We start from the raw sequence: 12,136 nt of genomic DNA, 5'->3' as shown, positions 1-12,136 counted from the left end.
GCCGGTGGATCCAAAGGACCAACTCCTCGCAATGTGCTTCAACGCTCCCTCATGATGGTGGAGACCGACATGTGCCAGCCGGCTCCGCCGCAAAAACACCAAAGCACTCCGGCTCGGCATCGAGCAGTCGGAGCGCGAGGTTGCGGCGGAGCCAATGACCAAGGAGAAGGCCGAGAAGGCTGCCTGGCTGGCCAAGGCACAGGAGCGTACAGTTCGAAGGATGGCTGGCATCATCTCCTCCTCCCACGACGACTCCGACCTTGCCTAGCCCTCCAACGGATCCAGCTCCAACGACAAAGCCCCTCCGGCCGTGGACGCCTACATGACGGGGGACAGCCATACCGGTGAGCACGAGAGGGGCGACAAGGAAATGGTGATTTTCTTCGCCCTTCTCCGTCCCTCTGTTTTATCTAATAATTAATTATAGATGCATTTTAATGTGTTTGTTCACTCGTACTCAATAACTCTAGGCACGGTACTCTGAGTGCACCGCCAAACCCAAGTCACCGTGTATTATCATCACCACTTGCCGAACAAGATGATGTTGCATGAAGATGAAGGGGCACACCCGCACACTCTGATCAAGAAATTCAAATTCAAATTGTCCCATGGCATACAGGACCGGGGAAAAGACATCACCACATCATCAAATCCATCCTTTTGCAAACACGAAATGCCGCACCTCAGAGGGAGTCGAACGTCATCACGGGAGCTTCAACACGTCGTACTCATGCACGTGCCACAGAGCCATTGTAGTAGAGGCCGATGGCGCCTAGACGTGGCAAGCCAAAGCCGTAGTATTCCCGCTCCACCACATACCTATTCGCGTCGCCACCGTTGATGATGCTGCGTCGCCGACCAAGCCGTCAGCCAGCCTCCGAACAGCAGCTGGACCACCAGTCCACCACTGCCAGATCAGGGGAGGTGCCGATGTAGTATTTGTGATGGAAAATAATTATAAATAACAAACAGGAGACGATAGTAAACTACTATGATCAATATGCAATGCAACTATACACAATTTTTAGGTTAGAGATGTGCACATATCATTTGATAATGAATTGTTTATACATTTATTTATCAACTACCCCTTTGAGAAAAGGTTGTGCAGGTTCTTTGAGAAAAGATTGTACACCTGCACAAATAGCGCTGGGATTACGACACGAACGTCGCTCGTACGTAAAACTCGCTCCTAGCGAGCTATAAGCCTTGCTATTGTCGGAACAGGATTGAAAAAACCAGTTCGGTCGACGCTAACCAGGCCATTAGTTAGGTTATTCTAAGAAAATGCATATACTTGACACTCTTTGACAAAATTTTATTTCTCAGGTGGCACCTGCATTCCTCTATAGCCAGAGGGCACCTGCATTCCTCAGCATTGGGACGAGCTCGCCGCTAAGATGCATGGACATGACCCTGTTTGTCCCGCCGACAAGCTTCCCGCCGATGAACACCACTGGAACAGACGGGCCTTTCTCGAGCATCTTGAGGAGAGCTCTCTCCATCTCCTTTCCCCTGGGGTCTTGGTCGAGCTCATGCACCAGTGCATTGACACCCAGGTCGCAAAAGAGCCACGCCACGGTATGGCACATGCAGCAGGAGCTCAAAGTGAAGATCACCACCGCTCGCTCGGACGCTTCATCACGCGGTCCATCTGCCTTCTAAGTAAGTTCTAATGGGTTATGTGTGTACGTGCACGGATCTCTGAACGTGCTTTGCTTTGAGGTTTGAAGAGGACTTTGAAATGTGATTGAGCCTTGTGTAGCTCTAGCTAGTTATTGCTACCTTGTGTTGTGCCAAAGAGGAAACCTGGATGGTTTACTAGCACAGGGGTGGCTTCCTTTTATAGAGCTGCAAAAGGGCGGTGCTTCTTTGATCTTTCTATGCACTAGCTAGGGTGTCCTTCATGCATGGGTTGGGTTGGAATATCCGGTGCAAGTAAGATCAGGAAGTGTTTGGAACAGATCAATGTGATCTAGCAGCCATCTTTAACATTGCACAAAGAGCATTTTGGATTTTTCTAGAAAAAATAAATGAAAGCTCCTAGCTAGCATGCCTGGGATTGGCGCCATTGGTTTGTTCAAAAGCATATTGGTTGATATCCAAGAGGAGATGAGATTAGATAATGCACGAGTGGAGCCGTGTTCTGATCAACATGGACCCAAACACGCGACTGGAATAATCCGATTGATTTTCTAAGTGTTGACCTAGCTAGAGGGAATCTCGTATATATGCCTACGGACTGATCCTGCTTTTAAATCGATCTATCTATTGGCTGTTTGTCAAGCCAACTAATCTTCAGGAGAACTAATTGAGACTTGGAAGGAGTGGTCAATCCTAATTGACTCATGCAAGTATGGTAATGGGTGATAGAATGCACAGGCCACAGATTAAGATCCACTAGTGCCCATATCCACCAGTGCATCGAGTAGAAATTTGGAAAATAAAGTGGTCGGAATATGAGTCTCATCATCGATAGTGTACTCATGCATACTATCTCAAAGCGGCGGCCAAGCCAATGGGATGAAATTTCAGTACGAAAACAGATGAACAACTTGATTTTTGCTGGTTTTTACTTAACTAGGTCACTCTGTTCTACATATTTGCCCTTTTTCTCAGTGACTCATTTCTACTTAATTGAAAGGCAGTGCTCCTGTCAGTTTCATGGAAGTATAGATGAACAGAAGCTTGCAATGGTGAAAACATGTCAACCTGCGACAACAAGAACCGTATCGACAATGACGCGGAATGTCGATATGGTACGGCCAATACTTTGCTTGTAAGGAAACCGATTCCGACTAGCTACCTCAGGCTCGCCTGGTTTCTGGTTAACCGGCGATGAGTCGCCACAGGTTCAGAGAATAGCATCGTCGACAGAGCTCTCAGGGCTCCTTTGATTCAAAGGAATTGCATAGAATTTTTGGAGGATTTAAACCCTTAGGATTTTTTCCTGTGATGCTCGTTTGATTCATAGGATTGGCATCCTTAGAAATTTTTTCATATGATCCATTTGTACTACATTTTGGAGGAAAATTTCCATCCACTCAAACCTTTTTGTAGAATTCCTTTATTTTTTCTAATGCTATCAAACATTCTTTCAAATCCTGTAGGATACTATGGGACATGTCACCATATTCCTGCATTTTTCCTATTCCTTTATTTTGAAAATCCTGTGAATCAAAGAGGCCCTCAATCTCTCATCACTCACACTGCCTTATCTGCAAGCACAGAATATGTCCAACTTGCCTGCTTTTTCTCTCAAGATTTAGCTGCTTGGGCTTTGAGAAACGCCCATCATCGACATCGGCCTGGCCGTATCAGATATGAGGCGCCGCGACACCGACGGCGGTGTCATCCTTGCTTTTTCTTTGACATCCTCACCGAATCGATCCTACTAAAAAGCTCTGCCGAAGCAAAGGAAAGCACGGAGAGAGGGAGAGAGAGATGTTGCATGTGACACCACACAGTTGCTACATGTATGGTGGTACAAGCATCTACACAAAGTCAGATATATATTACCAGGGTGTTTTTTCCAAAAAAAAAACTGCAGTTTTAACACATGACGCAAACATCCCAGCACTTACGAATAGAATATATGTCTTGATATAGATATCCTTTATCCTCTAGATTTGCCTTGATACTCTTCACCTGGAAAGAAAAGGCTAGTGTTATGTAGTAGCAACCTCCATAGCTAGCTCCTCAAGGATCTTATGGTTCTTCATCAATTCTTGGCTCCCCACCCTCTCAAGGGCTAGCCTTGGCTCCTGCAAGAAGAATGTGTAGTGCAGCTCTTCAGATGAATCTAGCATGCACCTCACATTGCCCAAAACATAGAAACTCTGAAGTTTACATGTGCGGCACGCTGACAGAAAGACTGCATTTTATGTACACCTGAATATGTGAGAGATGTACTAGCAAATACTTTTGAAATGCAACTGGAGAGGTGTGGAAGCGCCTAGTAGTACATTTTAACAGTACTGTGTGTACTTGATTCTGATTCTTTGGCACATTGACATGTGGATCACAAAGGTCTAACCTAGCAACTGTACATCGCTGATGCACATATGCCAGCCTTGAGGTGCCGACACCTATGAGGATCTTATTCCTTGGCTCTTTATTGTTTGATAAGCCTAGCTAAGCTTGCTGATTACCTGGCTGAAACCCTAACAACAACCAATATCATCAGATCCTAACATATCACAATCTTTGTTGAAATAGTAATTTAGTACTGTCCAGCGATGAACTTTGATCTTTTGGTTGTCCGGTGACTGCTAGTATGTGAATTATGCCCGAATTGTTGCTAGGTGTGTTAATTTACGTAATTGTCAGTTTACGTTGGATGGGTCGCATGGATATGAGGAAAACGACTGCAGAGGCAGCCAAATGAGGGGTGATCAGTCACGGTCCGCAGACGCGCCCGACGTTTGAGAGGCCAGATTTACAAGGTGCTGATGTAGATGCTCTAACAACCCGAGCCTTGAGAGCCTTCCTAAAATCAAGTTCCTGATGAGACGGCATGCGCTCCTCCTACGCAAGATCCAAACAATGGATGATTTCTGTGGCCACCGCAAACTGTAACCACAGGTTACCAATCGTCTCATTGCTCCATCTCCTGGTCGCCTTTACAGTTCTAGTGAGTTTAATGTGAAGATTTCAGAGAGCACAAGATCCCCTGACCGACCGACCCCACGCATTGGCCACGACCTGCTCGAGGCCCGGAAGCTGAAGCTAAAAATATTTGAAGTGAGAAAATTCCTGTTGGTTCTGTAATTCTGCTCCCCGACAAGCAGCATTGGTTAATGGCCAGAGATCATTGTTGAAATAGCGTGCATGGTGCATGCCTGGAAGAGGCCATCCCATGCAGGGGAACGAAAAACCCTGTCCAGCTTACGAAGAGTAACATCTTATCTTTCGCTGACCATGTAAAGTGTCTCCCATTTAACTTGATTTCTTTTGGATCAAGGCAATCCATCATTCCCCTGAAGGAGCCCATGCCTCTGTTGTTAATTTTTCGAGAAAACGCAAAAGACCTTTGTGTTTCATTGTATTGAAAAGGAGTTTGGTACAATCCTCCTAGGAGGCGAGTTTACAAGATGAGTACAGGCACACTAGTGGACATCCCAGGTTCTGTGGCAGGATGGCGCGGAGTCCTAAAGCTCCAGCTCTGGCCCATAGGGCAGCCTCTTCCTTAATCCTAGCGATCAGGGAGGTAGCCGACGGGGATGCGCCCTCAAAAACGCATCCATTGCGATGCTTCCAAATCATCCAAGGGATAAGCAAGGCAGCGGAAGCCAATCCCTTGTGCATAGGTTTAGGGGTGTCTTGTCTTGCAGAGCGCCACCAGTCGTGGAGAGTGGCATCATCGTTGGGCAGCAGGCAGGAGAGGCGCAGCCATGAGAGGATCTCGTGCCACACCTGGCGGCTGAAAGGGCATTCCAGGAGAAGATGATGAACCGTCTCCGGAGCCTGATCGAAGAGTAACATCTTATCTTTCGCTGACCATGTAAAGTGTCTCCCATTTAACTTGATTTCTTTTGGATCAAGGCAATCCATCATTCCCCTGAAGGAGCCCATGCCTCTGTTGTTAATTTTTCGAGAAAACGCAAAAGACCTTTGTGTTTCATTGTATTGAAAAGGAGTTTGGTACAATCCTCCTAGGAGGCGAGTTTACAAGATGAGTACAGGCACACTAGTGGACATCCCAGGTTCTGTGGCAGGATGGCGCGGAGTCCTAAAGCTCCAGCTCTGGCCCATAGGGCAGCCTCTTCCTTAATCCTAGCGATCAGGGAGGTAGCCGACGGGGATGCGCCCTCAAAAACGCATCCATTGCGATGCTTCCAAATCATCCAAGGGATAAGCAAGGCAGCGGAAGCCAATCCCTTGTGCATAGGTTTAGGGGTGTCTTGTCTTGCAGAGCGCCACCAGTCGTGGAGAGTGGCATCATCGTTGGGCAGCAGGCAGGAGAGGCGCAGCCATGAGAGGATCTCGTGCCACACCTGGCGGCTGAAAGGGCATTCCAGGAGAAGATGATGAACCGTCTCCGGAGCCTGATCGCATAGTGGGCAGCGCTGTGGGTGCGGCAGGTTGCGTCGCGCTAGGCGGTCTGCCGTCCAGCAACGGTCAAGGTTGGCAAGCCAATGGAAGAAGCGCACACACTGCGGTGCCCAGCACTTCCAGGTAAGTCTCCAAGCCTGGCATCGGGTGGAGCCGTGGAAGGTGGCAAGGTATGCGGACTTGGCGGAGTACTCGCCGTTCGTGGTCCACTTCCAGCGAATGTAGTCCGGCGCGTCGCTGAGGGCTGTTTCGACGATCATGTGCCAAGGGCGTAGGTATTTGCCAATCATGCCGTGGATGTCGGTGGCCCATTGGTTCGCATGGAGGCCGTCCGCGACAGTTCTGGACTTGCGACATCGCTTGGGGATGTGAGCGTAAAGGAGAGGCGCAATCTCACAGATCGCACGCCCGTTGATCCATGTAGAAGTGCATGCTCTAGCCAATGCAACCAAAAGACCGATCTGATGGAAGAGACTAGACAGCACATTATACGTCAACACTCCCCCTCACGTGTGGCTCTCTCGGGCCTAAACGTGGACCGAAAATGGGCTGCAATTTAATTGCGCCAGCCGGGTCTTGAACTCAAGACCTCTTGGCTCTGATACCATGTAGAAGTGCATGCTCTAGCCAATGCAACCAAAAGACCGGTCTGATGGAAGAGACTAGACAGCACATTATACGTCAACAATCCATCTGTCCTCCCAGAACAGGGTGTGCTGGCCATTGCCGATTGTCATGGTAGTGGAGGCGAAGAAGAGCGCGCCCTCCTCAAGCGTGAATTGCAAGTCAAGGCCACTCCAGGCCCTGCTATCAGACTCGGCTGAGCCATTGCCACCGCATGCGCAAGGCGACGCCGATGCGCTCAAGGTCATGGACGCCGAGGCCGCCGAACTGGATAGGCCGACAGACGCGCCGCCAGTTGACGTGGCAATTGCCTCTGTTGTTAATGTTCAGATTATTCTTATCCTTCAGACCATAGGGTCGTCGGGGGAGTGTGAGGAGAGCCTGCTCGCTTTCCTTGGAAACGGAGTTCAGGAAAAGCGTCCAAACTCGTTACCGTAGGCAGACATGATGCAGCCTAGCATTGGATCCACCGAGGAACGCCTGTCCTGGGATGGGCTACGATGGGAGCAGTCCAAGTTAAAAGGACGGGTCCTCGGTGATCATCCTGTCAGTCTGCTGCGACTGAACCTGCTCGCTGTTAGCAGCACTAGGCATAATGGCCCGAGTCTGCTGCGAAGCAATGGGGTAGTCATCTTGATCGTCATCGAACTGCAACCTGTTGAAGATGGTCGGCTTAGGCGGTGCACCGTCCTTCACGACAAGCTCCCATATGAAAGTGCATGTGACAGGGCCAATGCTTCCGGCCGACGCATCCGAGGGGACCCCACTCTGTCCACTGTAAGGATTATCTGCCAGGAATAGCGGCTCCGAATCATCCAGAGGCACGAGATTGCAGCAGGGTAAGATCTCAGAATCCTCGGGGAAACACGAGTCGCCGATGTCAAAACCAAAGATCAGGCTCGAGGAAGATGCCGGACGACCAGGCTGCTGGAGTGAGTTTGTTAGGATCCGTGGCCCAGATTCAAGCGTTGAGGCAAGCCAACTCCTTGTCCACCTCCGGACGAAGTAGCACCTCATCCACAAAACGGAGCAAGTTGATCTCCAGGTTGATGCACATGTGGTGGGCGAATTCTTCCTCACCTGCACCTCTACAGAGCTCAGGAATGAGATCCTCAAGGCTGATGGCTGTCTTGTGGGGGGCTTGAACTTGCAGTCGTCCTTGGTCTACGTACAGGGTTAGGATCTGTATCGAGGGCCTACCTCGTCAGGCCATATCTCTTGAGACCTTGGCTGACCTATGCAAGCCTGGATCTCAAGCTATCAATACAGATTTTAGTGTCATCCCTAACAAATGTAGTTAAAAAGGGCGCGCCTAGGCTCTAGGCGATAGCAAAACGCCTGGCGCTTAATTGCACATTAGCGTAAGCTTTGGGCAGAAAAGCAAGGCGGTGGGAAAACGCATAATTAGCGCCTAGTGCTTTTTAAAACTCTGCCTAAGATTAGACTACCCACAGTGCTCTCCGACCCTCAAGCTCCCACTAAACATGGCTACAATCTCCAATCCAGAAGCCCTAACAGAAACATAGTGTGGGCCAAGCACCAGTATCCTGACTAGAGATTCCAATGAAATCCAAATATGCATTGCCAAGATGTATAAACTGATGCAACAGAAATCAACTAATACAAACTTATCACTGCACTGGACTGATTTGTTTTAATTAGTGTGGCATTAGTCTTAGAACATATCATAACTCACTTGTTTGAGCTTTCTAGTGCAGTCTCCAAGAGATGCTCAATCCTGTATTTCATCACAGGCTGCCCGGATCGTGTCCTCTTGAACATCTTCTCCCTAAGCTCCTTTCTCTTCGCTTCAGACTTCTCTCGCTCCTCCTTCTTGGCCTGTATCATCGCATCCCGCTCCTTCTTTGCCTTCTCGTCCTCTACACGTTTCTTCTCGTACTCCACATTCAAGCTTTGTGAAGTGCGCTTCTTCCTCTTATCATGTGGTTTTGGCACATCCGATGCATCAGCACCTCCTTCCTGTAAATGTAAATTGCATCAAGACACAAAAACTACCTGTACACTTGTAGAACAAACAAGATAAGTGGCCTTGTCCTCTAAAAGTTATTCACGTTTTCATTGTCAAAAATAAAGGAATATATAAGCCCATCACAACTTCCGCTATCCACTTTGGTCAAATTATCACTTTAAACATAAAACAGCCTTGGTGGTTGGTACCGAGGAGAATTACCTCAAGGGTTGGAAATTGTGGAGGATAGTTTGACTGATTTTGGTGCTTCTTCGACTTCTTGTACTTGCTAATCAATTTAGCATTCCTGTAGAACTCCTTCTGCTTCTCTGCAAATGAGAGTAATGATTAATACCAAATCAGTTCTGCTGATAACTAGGAACACGACTGCAATAACCAGATGGAAAAGCAGCACATATCATATAGGCATATGATTTGAAATGGACACACACACAAAAGAAAAAATCTTTGACAAACAGGTCAAATTTACATGGCAAGTACCAGAAACAGATATTGTATTAAGCAGCAAGTACTAGAGTGAATTCAAACATGTTTAAGCACGCTATATGATTTCAGCTATCAGGTAACAGAAACTCATTTTGAGTAATACGTTAGGTGCCAAATTGAACATGAACGGCTGTGATAGTAAATTTCCAGTGAGAAAACTGTCCACGAAAACAAAAACTTAGATGAGGAAATACTATTCTAGTAAGGTTAATACATCTTCAAGTCTGAACGACTTTCTTTCTCCAATTTCATCAATGTTTCTGAATCATGTAGATGAACCCCGGTTGACCGTCTCCCCCAGCGCACTCAAATTACGATGAGCTTTCATCAAAATTCATGATCAAACTAGGCTAAGTGAGCACATAGCAAACCAAGGAGACAAAATGAGAAGATTGTGTTCCTATGCTCGAAGTCCTAAAACAACAGATTTACTCGTAATTCCAACAGGGTAACACAGACATAGTAACTACGAAATTACTAGTCGGCATTCAAAATTAATCAAAACCCTCGAGCATTTGGGGACAAGCAAGACAAAATCTTATCCAGCAATCCGGTAGAGGAAACAACTTGGCGAGAAATTATAGCAAAACATTACACGCAACAGACAGACAGACAGGTCGCGTGCGGTTTCCGCACCAGCGTCAGGGCACGAAGGCAGCAGTTACTCACTGATGAGTGCCGGGTTGTAGCCGGTGGTCCTGGACTTGGCGTTGGCGAAGGCCGCGAGGGAGAGCGCCCCGCCGCTGCCTCCCAGCCGCTGCTCGTTCCGCTTCTTCCCGCCCCACCTCCCCTTCCCCTTGTTGAACCCTCCTCCTCCGCTGCTGCCCGCCGCCGCCGCGTCATCGCGTGGTGGCGACCGTTTCATGGTGGGTGATAGTGGTGGTGGTGGTGGTGGGCTGGTGGCTCGTGTGCTCGTTCAAACCCTAGGAGCCCAACTGCCCAGGGGAAGAAGAAGAAGAAGAATTATCCCATGGTCTTTGGGCCGGTTACCGTAGCCTATCCGGCCCGGTATGCTTACTTTCATTTATGTATCCCTCAAAACTGGTTACTCAAAAAAAAAAATGTATCCTTCAAAACTGGTTACTCAAAAAAAAATGTATCCCTCAAAACTGGTTACTCAAAAAAAAAGTCCTGCTGTACTCCATGTCGTGTTTTAAGCTTCCCCGTGGTTTACGCGAGCATATCAACTCTCTCATTCGCAAGTTTTGGTGGGGATCAAAGGAAGAGAAGAGGAAGCCAAGTTAAATGTCCCGAAGTGTTATAACGAGACCAAAGCATTGCGTTGGCCTCGGTTTCCGTGACATAGAGTTGTTTAATTTGGCACTTCTGACGTGTCAGGCGTGGAGGATACTTATGGAACTATCGTCTCTTAGAGCAAGGTTTCTAAAGGCAAAGTACTTCACGAATTGTAATTTTTTGAAAGCGGAGTTGGGGAGCTCACCATCCCAGCTATGGAGATCCATCCTTGAAGGGAGAGATACAATGACTCAAGGATTGATTAGTCGCATTGGAAACGACCAAAAATAACTCTCGTATGGCAACAAAACGGGCTCCCACGAGATTTTGACATGCGCCCGGTTGGTTGCCTTGCTGCAAATCCCCCTCATATAGTTTATGAGCTCATCACAACTAATACGGAGTGGGATACTGATCGGTTGGCTCAGAAGTTTCTACCCATGAATATTGAGGTTATTCGCGTTATTTCATTGTGCACGAGGAATATTGATGATTTTTGGTCCTGGACTTATAAGAGGAACAGACTTTTCTCTGTCAGGTCGGCCTATCAGATGCTAGTTGATATGAAATAGACGCGATCTGTGGCTAGAGGGGCATGTGGATACATCTAATTCCGAGGTTAAGACAAAGGCATGGTCAAAGATGTGGAAAATAGATGTGCCTGCTAAGATTAAAAAAAATTCTATGGAGGTTGGCCCAACAATCTTACCGAGGGCAACTTCTTGCATCATCGCAACATGTCTACTCAAATTGCTTGTGGACTGTGCGAATCAGATGAATCTTGGCGTTATTCGCTGCTCGAATGTAATATGGCTAGGTGCATTTGGGCTCTCGAAGATCAGGATCTATAGGAAGTTGTTTTTGCAAATCACGAGCCGGATGCAAACCGATGGCTTTTTTCATTGATGGATATACTCCAGTCCAAGAATTTCACTAGCATTTTGGTCGTTTTATGGGCAACATGGCACACCCGGCGCAAGGCATTACATGAGCAGGTTTTCCAATCCCCACATGCAACAAATCAATTCGTGAGCAACTATATACATGAACTAGAGATGTGTAGTTCGACGAGTCCTTCTGTTCTTAAGACCAAGGCCCCTCATACCCACGATGTTGGTCTCCTCCTGCTCAAGGCTATGCAAAGATTGAAGTGAATGGTGCCACATCTAGAAATTCCAAAGACGGGAAGTGTTCTTTGCAGGGACTGTACGGGTAAGTGCTTGGGGACTTTTGCAGTTGTGTGTTCTGAGGTGTCCGACCCGGCCAAACTCGAAGCCTTGGCGATCTGGGAAGCATTAGCTCTCGCACATGATTTGTCATCATCACATGTGACAATATCCTCTCATCGTCAGGGAGTGATCAATGACATACTTAGAGATACAGGAGGGAGATATGCTACAATCATCAAGGAGATTCAAGCTACGTCACGCCAGTTCACCAAGTGTTCCTTCATATTTGAAGGACGTGAGACCAACATAGAGGCACATAGCCTTGCTAGACATGCTTTAGGACTTTCAGTAGGACGCCATTTTTGGCTCCTAACCCACCAAATATAAATTATATCCTCATGATCCTTAATTTTGATCAATAAAGAGAAGTGTGTTTAGACAAAAAATATATCCCTTCAAACTTCGGATTTTTGCATGAAGATTGGCAAGCTCCTTCCCTCTCTAAGGGGCGGGAGCATGTCTCAAGAAAGATGGCAACGTCTTTGGCATGCCCCATATGCAGCGTTGTGATTGATTC

General features: G+C 47.5%; 2 protein-coding genes across 4 annotated transcripts; both read right to left on the bottom strand.

Moving 5' to 3' along the window:
* Positions 1-578: 578 nt before the first annotated feature.
* LOC125506854 (putative glutaredoxin-C14) lies at positions 579-1,800 on the bottom strand. Of its 2 annotated transcripts, XR_015604124.1 has the most exons (3): positions 1,337-1,800; positions 1,089-1,135; positions 579-907 (listed from the first exon to the last, which is right to left on the bottom strand). XR_015604124.1 is itself a non-coding variant. In XM_087525686.1 (2 exons), the coding sequence occupies exon 1, from the start codon at positions 1,590-1,592 to the stop codon at positions 1,347-1,349; it is 246 nt and encodes an 81-aa protein (XP_087381812.1). In that variant the 5' UTR covers positions 1,593-1,800; the 3' UTR covers positions 579-907; positions 1,337-1,346. The 2 variants fall into 2 exon arrangements, 1 of the variants encoding a protein (XP_087381812.1); XM_087525686.1 differs by lacking the exon at positions 1,089-1,135.
* A 1,695-nt stretch (positions 1,801-3,495) lies between these two features.
* LOC125508207 (rRNA-processing protein) lies at positions 3,496-10,145 on the bottom strand. 2 transcript variants are annotated; one of them, XM_087525685.1, is made up of 4 exons: positions 9,824-10,145; positions 8,870-8,976; positions 8,375-8,658; positions 3,496-3,813 (listed from the first exon to the last, which is right to left on the bottom strand). In XM_087525685.1, the coding sequence occupies exons 1-4, from the start codon at positions 10,017-10,019 to the stop codon at positions 3,669-3,671; spliced, it is 732 nt and encodes a 243-aa protein (XP_087381811.1). In that variant the 5' UTR covers positions 10,020-10,145; the 3' UTR covers positions 3,496-3,668. The 2 variants fall into 2 exon arrangements, with proteins under 2 accessions (XP_087381811.1, XP_048528774.1); XM_048672817.2 differs by having other exon boundaries at positions 3,496-3,764; positions 9,824-10,139.
* Positions 10,146-12,136: the final 1,991 nt, after the last annotated feature.

Source organism: Triticum urartu, chromosome 5A (genome assembly GCF_056163025.1).
Source record: "Triticum urartu cultivar PI428250 chromosome 5A, HENAU_Tu73, whole genome shotgun sequence".
Lineage (NCBI taxonomy): Eukaryota > Viridiplantae > Streptophyta > Magnoliopsida > Poales > Poaceae > Triticum > Triticum urartu.
The sequence above is the reverse complement of the archived record's forward strand: the minus strand, read 5'-3'. Positions and strand labels throughout refer to the sequence as shown.